This window comes from Anomaloglossus baeobatrachus, chromosome 3 (assembly GCF_048569485.1).
Source record: "Anomaloglossus baeobatrachus isolate aAnoBae1 chromosome 3, aAnoBae1.hap1, whole genome shotgun sequence".
NCBI classification, from domain to species: Eukaryota; Metazoa; Chordata; class Amphibia; order Anura; family Aromobatidae; genus Anomaloglossus; species Anomaloglossus baeobatrachus.
In genome coordinates, this window is record NC_134355.1 from 701075277 (window position 1) to 701088654 (window position 13378).

The 13378-nt window shown below is 48.2% G+C and overlaps 2 protein-coding genes across 2 annotated transcripts in view; both read right to left on the reverse strand.

The window, feature by feature from the left end:
* The window catches only part of LOC142297110 (uncharacterized), a 158490-nt gene that overhangs the window by 38046 nt on the left and 107066 nt on the right, over window positions 1–13378 (reverse strand). The gene's annotated exons all lie outside the window — the stretch shown is intronic.
* The window catches only part of LOC142295826 (uncharacterized), a 31488-nt gene that overhangs the window by 14319 nt on the left and 3791 nt on the right, over window positions 1–13378 (reverse strand). The window contains exon 2 of the mRNA XM_075338914.1: window positions 12529–12655. Coding sequence (XP_075195029.1) covers window positions 12529–12603 — 75 coding nt within the window. The 5' untranslated portion in view covers window positions 12604–12655. The remainder of the gene's footprint in view (window positions 1–12528; window positions 12656–13378) is intronic.

Here is a 13378-nt window from a genome sequence, read left to right on the forward strand (position 1 = left end):
GATGAAGCCCTGACTAGAAGGTCGTCCAGGTAAGGAATCACTACCAACCCCTGGAGGAGCAGAACCGCAACTGGTGAATGCACGAGGGGCCGTAGCTAACCCAAAGGAGAGAGCCACGAATTGGAAATGTTCCTCTCCGATTACAAAACGTAGCCAACGCTGGTGTGAAACTGCGAATGGCACATGCAGATAGACATCTCTGATGTCGATGGATGCTAAGAAATCTCCTTGGGTCATTGACTGATCGCAGAGATTCCATGCAAAATTGCCGCACCTGAACATGCTTGTTGAGAAACTTGAGATCCAGGTCGGAAAGCACCGTCCTTTTCGGGGACTAGGAAGAGATTTGAGTAGAAATCTCAGAACCGTTCCCAGTCGGGAACTGGTACAATTACTCCATTGGCCTGCAAGAATGCCACGGCCTGTGAGAAGGCGGCGGCCTTGGAGCAGGGGGGAGTTGACAGAAAAAATCTGTTTGGCGGGTGGATAGAATTCTATTCTGTAGCCGTGGGAGTTGGTATCCCGCACCCACTGATCGGAGATGTGTTGAAACCACACGTCGCCCAAGAGGGAGAGCCTGCCACCGACCAAGGACGTTACTGGCGCGGCCAGATAATCAAGAGGAGGCTGCCTTGGTGGCAGCAGCTCCTGCCGACTTAGGACGCGGCTTCATGCGCCAGTTGGTTTACGGACCTTGGCTGAGTTAGTGGACGAGGCCGAGGGCTTAGAGGACGACCAGTTAGAGGAAACGAAAGGAACGAAACCTCGACTGGTTCCTGCCCTGGAAAGGTTTCCTGGGTTGTGGCATGGAAGTACTCTTCCTGCCAAAAGCTTCCATAATAATTTCATCCAGTTGTTCACCGAATAGACTGGTCCCAGCAAAAGGGAGTCCAGCAAGGAACTTCTTAAGAAGCATCTGCCTTCCACTCTCGAAGCCACAGGAATCTGCGGATAGCGAGGGAAGTAGCCGAGGTCACCGCAGTGCGGTGACAGTCTCCAGCTATAGGATGAAAAGACTGAAGCCTGGAAGTTAAGGCAACCATTTCAGGCATAAAGACCCTGGTGAGGGAATGCATCTCCTCCCGAGAAGCAGAGATGGCTTTGAAAGCCCGCACTGCTGCAAAAGATGGGGAGAACGAGGCCCCTGCCGCCTCATATATAGATTTGGCCAGAAGGACAACCTGGCGGACAGTGGGATCCTTAGAGAGGTGCCGTCAGCCACTGATACAACTGTCCGGGCTGAAGTCTAGAACACCGGAGGGTCCACCCTTGGTGAATGAGCCCACTCCTTGACCACCACTGGTGGAAGGGGGAACAGTCATCAGAACCACGCTCTGGGAAGCGTCTGTTAGGACAGGCTCTGGGCTTGGTCACAGTGACCTGAAAACTGGAGTGGATAAGGAACACACTCCTTGTTCTCTTAGGCAAGGTATACTGATGCTTTTCTGCCAAAGAGGGGTGCTCCCCTGATACAGGCGGATTGAGGTCCAGTACAAATATAATGGACGCAATCAAATCATTAGCATCTGCGTCACTTCGGACAGATCAATGGGGTACCTGGAGAAGCGTCCGAGCCCCCAGTAAAGGCATCCTCCTTGTCCTGCGAGTCAGCTCGTGAACCAGAGCCGCGGGGCGAGGAGGGAAAGGGGACCCTGCGTCTCCATTTTAGGAGGACGGGGTCTGAGACCAGATGAAGAATCCTCTGTGAGCTTTGCTGAGCGAGCCGTAGCAGCAGAAGCGCCCTGGGAAGGGGGCTGATGCATGCTCAGCAGTGTCCGGGACAGATGTCCCCTGGAGAGAGGGATTCTACCCAAGCCGGGGGTTCAGCCACCGGAGCCGGAGCAGCCGGGGGGACCACTGGGGATAAGCCTCCAGGCTGAGGCACCACTATGTTAGAGCAGGCATCACAATGTGGTTATGTGCTCGGTACAGACAGTACGAGTCTATATGCGGTGCATAATAAAAAACAGCCTTGCAGCCCTGCTCTGATATGAGACATGCTGCAGAAGTGGGGGCTCTGAGAGTATATAAACAGAGTATATAAGCAGCAGCACAACCGGAGGTTGTGGCTTGCCAGACCGTTTAACATAGGGACATCTCTGTGCCCTCCAGATCCCCCAGAAGTGGGGGCTCTGTCCAGAAGAGCCCCAGCAGAGTATATAAACAGAGTACATAAGCAGCTGCACAACCGGAGGTTGTGGCTTGCCAGACCGTTTATCTCTGTGCCCTCCATGTCCCAGGCCCCCATTTGTCACAATGTGTTGCTAGACATTGAGAACGCTGAGAAAATGGCGTCCGCAGCGAGGAGAGGGGGCGGGGCCTACTCTGAGAGCAGGACGGAGGGCAAATGAGGCATACAGGGGAGGGAATCTTTCCTCAGTGAGGAGTGTCCCTTCACTGTGCTGAATAGCCGCTGGGCGGAGCCACACTGTCCCACTGCACTGACTTACATGCAGGGGTAGAGAATCGAAACTAGGCCTCAGGCGAAGCCGGGGCCTAGATTTAAACATGCGGCCAGCGTGCAGGCACCATCGGCGCGGTTCTCCAGTGAAAACTGGAGAACCGGCCGGAAATGTTAACACAGTTATAAAACACACTCTCCCCCAATATTAAAGTACAAGGGACCCCTGGAAAGACCACCGTCTGTGGTAATAACGTCTCAGTACTTAGCTTGTGAGACGCAGGTGCCAGGTCCCTGGGGGATGATCGCTCCGTCCGTCAGGGTCCTGAAAGGGCTGCGGATGGAGACCGGTCTCCTGCAAAGCAGAGAGAACCGTGATGGCTCCCACTTCAAGCCAGAGCCTCAGGGGATGGTGAAGGAGCGCGGCATGTGAAAGCTCCAGCCTTGTAACATCAACCTTAACAGCACCGCCGACACAGTGGGGTGAGAAGAGACATGCCGGGAGTCCAGATTGGACACGCTTTTCTTCCAAATCTTTGAAATCAAAAATCAAAAATCAGAAGATGCATGTGTGTGTGTGACCTCCTGAACACAAAGCATTGAACTGGTTGGATTTGTCATCTGGGGAGTGTATATGCTCGGAGGGAGGAGCTACACTTTTAGTGTAGTACTTTGTGTGTCCTCCGGAGGCAGAAGCTATACACCCATGGTCTGGGTCTCCCATAAGGAACGATGAAGAAATATATTATATACTAGCTGTAGTACTCAGGTGTTTCCCGGGATAGAAACTCGCTCTGTGTGTCTGTCTCTTTCCCAGTCTGTCTCCCCACCGACATCTTATTACCTCACACATAAGCTTCTTATACTAACAGTTTTATTTTGTTCCTATAGTAACCAAATTACAGCTCCTATTAATAACCTGTAGCTCGCAGCTCCATTTACTTTAAAGGAGGCACGTTTTTCGGAAAGTAACTGTAAAGCACGGGGTTAAATTTTCCCAACATAACAGTCTATGAAGTTCCCTGAGTCACATGAGGAGTCTGTGCAAAATTTCGTGATTGTAAATGTGACGGTGCGGATTCCTTTAGCGGACATACATACATACATACATACATACATACATACAGCTTTATATATTAGATATATATTGTGAGACTGTGACCGGGGTTATCTATGACGGCCGGTATGTCTCGCCCCGGTTGTGCTCACTCCATGATAGAAAGTAGATCCACTCTAGGGTTAATGCTGTTTCCCTACAGGCTTAAGGAAGGGTTAAAAGGAAACAGTAACGAGGGCAGGTGTGCCGGGAGTGAGGGAGTGAACAGAACTCCCTGAGTTTTCTGCTGGAGAGGGACATGTATTTTTGTTATGGACTTTTGTTTGGACATTAAACCGTGTGCTGTGAACCTTAATGCCTGGATCCCGTGTCTTCTGCTACGCAGCCGACCGTGCTACCTCACATATGGTGGAGAATCGGCGGGCATGACAGCCGGTGAGGTGTAGCATCCATCCCTGGTGACCCAGCTGCACATGTCCTGGATTCGAGCGGCTATACTACAGCCCAAACCCGGCGACGCCATGGAGGAAATACTAAAGCAGCTGGCACACGCTAATGCACAGCAGCAACAGGCTAATGCAGAGCAGCAACAGACCAATGCACACCTGCTCCGGGCGTTGGAACGTCAGCAGCAATCCTTGCAAGGGCAGGAAAAAAGGCACCAAGAACAGATGGTTCTCCTGGCCAAGTCGATCCGTGCCGGACCGGCAGCAACAACCCCGGGACCGGGTGACGACGGCAGCGTCCGGAAAGCGGTGAGACAAGCGTTGCAAAAGATGACCCCGGGGGATGATGTGGAAGCGTTCCTGGCGGTGTTTGAGCGGGTGGCCGAGCGGGAAAAGCTGCCGACCGCCCAGTGGGCTGAGGTACTGTCGCCCTATTTGACGGGGGAACCCCAAAAAGCGTACCTGGACCTCTGTACCGAGGACGCCATTGACTATGTGACCCTGAAAGCCGAAATACTGGCTCGGTTGGGGGTGAATACCTATGTACGGGCTCAGCGGGTAAATCAGTGGTTCTATGAGGAAGCCAAACCCGTACGCTCCCAGGCCTATGACTTATTGCATCTTGTAAAAAAGTGGTTGCAGCCTGACACTCTGAGCCCGGCGCAAATGGTGGAAAGGGTAGTAGTGGATCGTTTTGTGCGCACTTTACCCGTCACCGTTCAACGGTGGGTAGGACAGGGTGACCCGAGTACCCTGGACCAATTAGTGTCCCTGGTAGAGCGGCATGTGGCTACGCAGGACTTGATACGGGACACTGAGACTTTGCGTACCGCCCGTCGGTCCGGCCCCTCCAAGCCTAGGGCCAAGGACCCACCGCTGACAACGGTGCAGGAGTCCCCTACCGTCCCGTCTGAGGCCGCGGCCGCCATTCCTGAGGTCCGGAAGGTTCTGTACCCTAAACGACAACCCGTCAAGGGGGTTTCCGTCCCCATTAGATGTTGGCGGTGCCAGCGGGTGGGACATATGGAAGCCCAGTGTCCACTCACCACGGAGCCCAAGGATTGTGGGGTTACCCGGCGGGGTTCAATGTATGCTCAGGTGGTGTGTACCGCTGACCTGGTCTCCCCAGAGACGGAGCCCCACTTGTGCCAAATACAGGTGAATGGATGTCCGGTTACAGGATTGTTGGATTCCGGAAGCTTAGTGACCCTTGTGCGATCCAGCTTGAGGGCTAAAGTAAAGGCCACAGGACGCACCGTGGGGGTGGTTTGCATACATGGGGACCGCCGCGATTATCCCACGGGGATTGTCACCATCACAGCACCTTGCGGTCAGGTGCAACATGAGGTGGGACTTCTTAACACTCTTCCTTATGACGTGATCCTAGGAAGGGATCTGCCCTATTTTTGGACTTTATGGAGGGGACCCCCTAAGTCCCCTCAGATATTGGTCGGTCCGGGACCTGAGCCCTACAATCCTGAATCCGGGACACCTGCCGTAGGGGTCACCATGATAGGGACAGAGTGTGAACCCGATAGGTCGCCCCTAGAGGTATTGGCAGGAGAGGCTGAGACGGTCGAGCCCATCCCGGAGTTGGAGGCGTCCCCGGATACGTTTGGGACAGCCCAACTCCAGGACCCTACGTTAATACATGCCCGGAGTCGGGTGACAGTAGTTGACGGGGTGGCACAGCTGCCCGGTGCCCAGGTAAGGTACCCCCATTTCGCTCTTAAGCAGGATTTACTCTACCGGGTAGATGAAATACGGGGCGTGGGGGTAGAACAGTTGGTGGTGCCCCAGCCGCATCGCCGGCGGGTCCTCGACTTGGCTCATAAACACCTGATGAGTGGCCACCTAGGGGTCAAGAAAACGCAGGAGCGAATATTGCAAAGGTTCTATTGGCCCGGGGTCTTTGGGGAGGTAAAACGGTTCTGCGAAACCTGCCCGGAGTGTCAGCTTACCGCACCCCTGACCCATTTTCGCAGTCCGTTGGTACCGTTACCCATTATAGAAGTCCCTTTTGAACGGATAGGGATGGATCTGGTGGGGCCCCTCGTAAAGTCCGCTCGAGGGCACCAACACATCCTAGTGATCGTTGACTATGCCACCCGGTATCCCGAGGCGATACCTCTCAGACATACTGCAGCAAAGCTTATAGCTCGGGAGTTGTTTGCTGTGTTCTGCCGGGTGGGGTTGCCCAAGGAGATCCTTACGGATCAGGGGACCCCATTCATGTCTAAAGTGACCAAAGAGCTATGCCGGCTACTCCAGATCAAGCAGTTGCGTACGTCTGTGTATCATCCTCAGACGGATGGGTTAGTAGAACGATTCAATAAAACCCTGAAAACCATGCTAAGAAGGGTGATTTCAAAAGACGGGAAAGACTGGGATATGATGCTTCCCTATTTGATGTTTGCCATACGAGAGGTGCCACAGGCATCCACGGGGTTTTCGCCTTTTGAATTGTTATACGGGCGACATCCCCGGGGATTGTTGGACCTGGCAAAGGAAACATGGGAACAAGAGCCCACCCCCCATAAAAGTGTGATCGAACACATTTTAGGTATGCAGAACCGCATAAGCGCGGTCATGCCAATTGTGAAGGAGCATTTACAGGAGGCTCAGGCCGCGCAAAGCGGCCGCTACAATAGACAAGCCACCATGCGGATCTTTAAACCCGGGGATCGGGTGTTGGTATTAATCCCCACGGCGGAGAGTAAATTCCTGGCTCAGTGGCAAGGCCCCTACGAGATAAAGGAAAGAGTCGGGGTGGTTAACTATAAAGTATTGCAGCCCGGTAGGCGGAAACCTGAACAAATATACCATGTCAACCTATTAAAACCTTGGCAGGAACGGGAAAGCCTGATGGCTGTTTTTTCCCCACCTCCCTCCTCTTCGGGTCGTTCACATCCGGCTCCAGCGACCTCCGGAGAGGACGAACCGGAAGTAAGGATTGGAGAAGCCCTCACCAAGCAACAGAGGCGAGAGGCCAGACGGTTGGTTCAGCAGAACCCCGATGTCTTCTCTGAGCTGCCCGGTAGGACCAGTCTGATACGACATGATATTGTCACCGAGCCCCACCTGAAGGTACGCCTGAAGTCATACCGGGTACCGGAGGCTCGACGACAAGCCATATCGGAGGAAGTAAAGACAATGTTACGCCTGGGGGTCATTGAAAAATCCCGGAGTGAATGGGCTAGTCCGATTGTCCTAATACCAAAACCCGATGGCTCCTTAAGGTTCTGCAATGACTTTAGGAGATTGAACGAAATATCCAAGTTCGATCTCTACCCCATGCCCCGGGTGGATGAGCTGATTGATAGGCTGGGACAGGCGCGATATTTTACCACGCTCGACCTGACCAAGGGGTACTGGCAGGTGCCACTGACGGAGTCCGCCAAGGAGAAAACCGCTTTTGTTACGCCGGAGGGTCTCTTCCACTATGTTGTCTTGCCTTTTGGGTTACATGGCGCTCCGGCCACATTCCAGAGGTTGATGGACTTAGTGCTGGAACCCCACCAGGCGTATGCATCAGCGTACCTGGATGACATCATTATTTACAGCTCCGATTGGCAGACCCACTTGGAACAGGTACAAGCGGTGGTGGACGCGCTTCGAACAGCCGGATTGACAGCCAATCCCAAGAAATGTGCATTGGGACTCACGGAAGCCCGCTACTTGGGCTACGTGATAGGCCAAGGAGTGATTAAGCCCCAAATTAACAAGGTTGAGGCGATCCAGAAGTGGCCTAGACCCCTGACCACGAAGCAGGTTAGGGCCTTCCTGGGTATCGTGGGGTACTACAGGAGGTTTGTAAAGGATTTTGCGGGACTATCAGCCCCCTTGACGGACCTTCTTAAAGGCAAGAAGTCCGTCATGGTGCGCTGGACTCCGCAGGCCGAGGACTCCTTCCGGGCCCTGAAGGAGGTCCTGTGCGGACAGCCCGTTCTGGTCAACCCTGATTTCCGGAAGGAGTTCATAGTACAGACTGACGCCTCGGAGGTCGGCCTGGGGGCAGTGCTGTCTCAGGTGGTTCAGGGGGAGGAACACCCCGTCACCTTCTTAAGTAGGAAGCTCACCCCTCCCGAGCGGAATTATAGCGTAGTGGAGAAGGAGTGCCTGGCGATCAAGTGGGCCTTGGAGTCCCTACGCTATTACCTGCTGGGACGGCAGTTTCGCTTGGTGACGGATCACTCTCCACTGGTCTGGATGAGGTCCGCCAAGGAACGGAATGCCCGGGTTACCCGGTGGTTCCTTTCTCTGCAGAACTTCCGGTTTACGGTTGAACACCGGGCCGGTGGGTTGCAGGGCAACGCCGATGCCTTGTCCCGCGGCCCGTGTTTGATGGCTGGAGTTCAACCCCGCACGCTTGAACTGAGGGGGGGGGTATGTGAGACTGTGACCGGGGTTATCTATGACGGCCGGTATGTCTCGCCCCGGTTGTGCTCACTCCATGATAGAAAGTAGATCCACTCTAGGGTTAATGCTGTTTCCCTACAGGCTTAAGGAAGGGTTAAAAGGAAACAGTAACGAGGGCAGGTGTGCCGGGAGTGAGGGAGTGAACAGAACTCCCTGAGTTTTCTGCTGGAGAGGGACATGTATTTTTGTTATGGACTTTTGTTTGGACATTAAACCGTGTGCTGTGAACCTTAATGCCTGGATCCCGTGTCTTCTGCTACGCAGCCGACCGTGCTACCTCACAATATATTTGGAATAAGAAGAGTAACTATGTGAATAAAAATAGTGATGATAGAGATAAAAACATGAATGAAAACATAGAAGAGGAGAAGGAAAAGCTTTTTAATGGGAAAATAAATGAACACAGAGGTGAAAAGCAAAATGCAAGGGGAACAGCTACCTCCGCTAATTGGAGAAAGAGGGAGCTTGAATTCCCTTACAGATAGGAACCCCCCTGTAATTCTAGGAATACTGATTATAGGAGAAATAATAGGGATAAACCTCTAAGCCATATCATGAAAATATAAATCCTGGGGAGGGAAGAAATGTAAAATAACAGATGGAACCCAAAGATTACAGGAGGGATCTGATGGTTTTGGAACAAGGAGGATTCATGGGAAGAAGCGAACATCCCAGGTGATTTTCAATTCTAATATTATAACATCAATAGTTGTGCACTCAAGACAATGAATGGAGGGATTGGGGGTAATTCTCAGACGGCGAAGACACCCGAGATTTCTGGAAAAACACTGAATGGTTTAGATCCAAATGAGACAATCACCTGGGATTGTACAGGGCGATGTGATAATAGAGTGGGGGGGAGGGGGGGGAGGACAGGAGCCGAATTCCTCCCGATCATTGCCATGCTGACGATTCATTGTAACCAAACACAAGATTATTAAATCAGTGGATAATAAGACCCCAAGCGCATTGATAACAAAGTTTACCCCTCCACTCAGCAGATAATATAGAATATACAGGAGTTTACCCTCCACTCAGCAGATAATATAGAATATACAGGAGTTTACCCTCCACTCAGCAGATAATATAGAATATACAGGAGTTTACCTCTCCACTCAGCAGATAATATAGAATATACAGGAGTTTACCTCTCCACTCAGCAGATAATATAGAATATACAGGAGTTTACCCCTCCACTCAGCAGATAATATAGAATATACAGGAGTTTACCCCTCCACTCAGCAGATAATATAGAATATACAGGAGTTTACCCCTCCACTCAGCAGATAATATAGAATATACAGGAGTTTACCTCTCCACTCAGCAGATAATATAGAATATACAGGAGTTTACCCTCCACTCAGCAGATATTATAGAATATACAGGAGTTTACCCCTCCACTCAGCAGATAATATAGAATATACAGGAGTTTACCCCTCCACTCAGCAGATAATATAGAATATACAGGAGTTTACCCTCCACTCAGCAGATAATATAGAATATACAGGAGTTTACCTCTCCACTCAGCAGATAATATAGAATATACAGGAGTTTACCCCTCCACTCAGCAGATAATATAGAATATACAGGAGTTTACCCCTCCACTCAGCAGATAATATAGAATATACAGGAGTTTACCCCTCCACTCAGCAGATAATATAGAATATACAGGAGTTTACCTCTCCACTCAGCAGATAATATAGAATATACAGGAGTTTACTCTCCACTCAGCAGATATTATAGAATATACAGGAGTTTACCCCTCCACTCAGCAGATAATATAGAATATACAGGAGTTTACCCCTCCACTCAGCAGATAATATAGAATATACAGGAGTTTACCCCTCCACTCAGCAGATAATATAGAATATACAGGAGTTTACCCCTCCACTCAGCAGATAATATAGAATATACAGGAGTTTACCCCTCCACTCAGCAGATAATATAGAATATACAGGAGTTTACCCCTCCACTCAGCAGATAATATAGAATATACAGGAGTTTACCTCTCCACTCAGCAGATAATATAGAATATACAGGAGTTTACCCCTCCACTCAGCAGATAATATAGAATATACAGGAGTTTACCTCTCCACTCAGCAGATAATATAGAATATACAGGAGTTTACCTCTCCACTCAGCAGATAATATAGAATATACAGGAGTTTACCTCTCCACTCAGCAGATAATATAGAATATACAGGAGTTTACCCTCCACTCAGCAGATAATATAGAATATACAGGAGTTTACCTCTCCACTCAGCAGATAATATAGAATATACAGGAGTTTACCTCTCCACTCAGCAGATAATATAGAATATACAGGAGTTTACCTCTCCACTCAGCAGATAATATAGAATATACAGGAGTTTACCCTCCACTCAGCAGATAATATAGAATATACAGGAGTTTACCCTCCACTCAGCAGATAATATAGAATATACAGGAGTTTACCCCTCCACTCAGCAGATAATATAGAATATACAGGAGTTTACCCCTCCACTCAGCAGATAATATAGAATATACAGGAGTTTACCCCTCCACTCAGCAGATAATATAGAATATACAGGAGTTTACCCCTCCACTCAGCAGATAATATAGAATATACAGGAGTTTACCTCTCCCCTCAGCAGATAATATAGAATATACAGGAGTTTACCCCTCCACTCAGCAGATAATATAGAATATACAGGAGTTTACCTCTCCACTCAGCAGATAATATAGAATATACAGGAGTTTACCCTCCACTCAGCAGATAATATAGAATATACAGGAGTTTACCTCTCCACTCAGCAGATAATATAGAATATACAGGAGTTTACCTCTCCACTCAGCAGATAATATAGAATATACAGGAGTTTACCTCTCCACTCAGCAGATAATATAGAATATACAGGAGTTTACCCTCCACTCAGCAGATAATATAGAATATACAGGACTTTACCTCTCCACTCAGCAGATAATATAGAATATACAGGAGTTTACCTCTCCACTCAGCAGATAATATAGAATATACAGGAGTTTACCTCTCCACTCAGCAGATAATATAGAATATACAGGAGTTTACCCTCCACTCAGCAGATAATATAGAATATACAGGAGTTTACCCTCCACTCAGCAGATAATATAGAATATACAGGAGTTTACCCCTCCACTCACCAGATAATATAGAATATACAGGAGTTTACCCCTCCACTCAGCAGATAATATAGAATATACAGGAGTTTACCTCTCCAATCAGCAGATAATATAGAATATACAGGAGTTTACCCCTCCACTCAGCAGATAATATAGAATATACAGGAGTTTACCTCTTCACTCAGCAGATAATATAGAATATACAGGAGTTTACCTCTCCACTCAGCAGATAATATAGAATATACAGGAGTTTACCCCTCCACTCAGCAGATAATATAGAATATACAGGAGTTTACCTCTCCACTCAGCAGATAATATAGAATATACAGGAGTTTACCTCTCCACTCAGCAGATAATATAGAATATACAGGAGTTTACCCTTCCACTCAGCAGATAATATAGAATATACAGGAGTTTACCCTCCGCTCAGCAGATAATATAGAATATACAAGAGTTTACCCCTCCACTCAGCAGATAATATAGAATATACAGGACTTTACCTCTCCACTCAGCAGATAATATAGAATATACAGGAGTTTACCCTCCACTCAGCAGATAATATAGAATATACAGGAGTTTACCCTCCACTCAGCAGTTAATATAGAATATACAGGAGTTTACCTCTCCACTCAGCACATAATATAGAATATACAGGAGTTTACCTCTCCACTCAGCAGATAATATAGAATATACAGGAGTTTACCCTCCACTCAGCAGATAATATAGAATATACAGGAGTTTACCCTCCACTCAGCAGATAATATAGAATATACAGGAGTTTACCTCTCCACTCAGCAGATAATATAGAATATACAGGAGTTTACCCTCCACTCAGCAGATAATATAGAATATACAGGAGTTTACCCTCCACTCAGCAGATAATATAGAATATACAGGAGTTTACCCCTCCACTCAGCAGATAATATAGAATATACAGGAGTTTACCCTCCACTCAGCAGATAATATAGAATATACAGGAGTTTACCTCTCCACTCAGCAGATAATATAGAATATACAGGAGTTTACCTCTCCACTCAGCAGATAATATAGAATATACAGGAGTTTACCTCTCCGCTCAGTAGGAAGATGATCTCTAAGGCGAAGTCTATTATTCTTCTTGTAATGTCATTTTTGTCATCCATTGTTGGTTAAACATTCAGGAGAAAAGTGGATGGTTTGAAGGAATCTTCAAAACTGCCAAAAAAAAAAAATAAATAAATCGTAGGGGATAACAATACATGTGAGATAAAGAACCTCGCCTAACGATGAGAGAAACATGCCTCTTTCCCACCTTTGAAGACCGAACTTAAAACTTTCTATTTTAATATTTTGTGAATGGGTTATTTCTTACGATTCATTTATTATACAGAAATGAACTTCTTTGCATTTAGAAACTTTTTTCCATCCTTGAAAAAACAAGTATAAACAGATGACACCCTGTGAGCTATAGACCTGCATTTCCACCTACAGGAGAAGTGAACACAAACTGCACAGAAAGCTTTATATGTCCTATGTAGAAGAATTAAAGATGAGGATTTTTGAGAAGATTTAGCACGAAAACCACCATCTGTAATATCACATTACTAAGTGGAAAGGAAATCAGCATCAAATGTCACCGAACAAAACAAAGAAGCAAACAATAGAGAAAATCCACAGGAAAAGTCACCGAACGAGAGAAAGACGATCAGAGGAGAAAATCCACAGGAAAAGTCACCGAACGAGAGAAAGACGATCAGAGGAGAAAATCCACAGGAAAAGTCACCGAACGAGAGAAAGACGATCAGAGAAGAAAATCCACAGGAAAAGACACCGAACGTTACAAAGACGATCAGAGGAGAAAATCCACAGGAAAAGACACCGAACACCACAAAGACGATCAGAGGAGAAAATCCACAGGAAAAGACACCGAACGAGAGA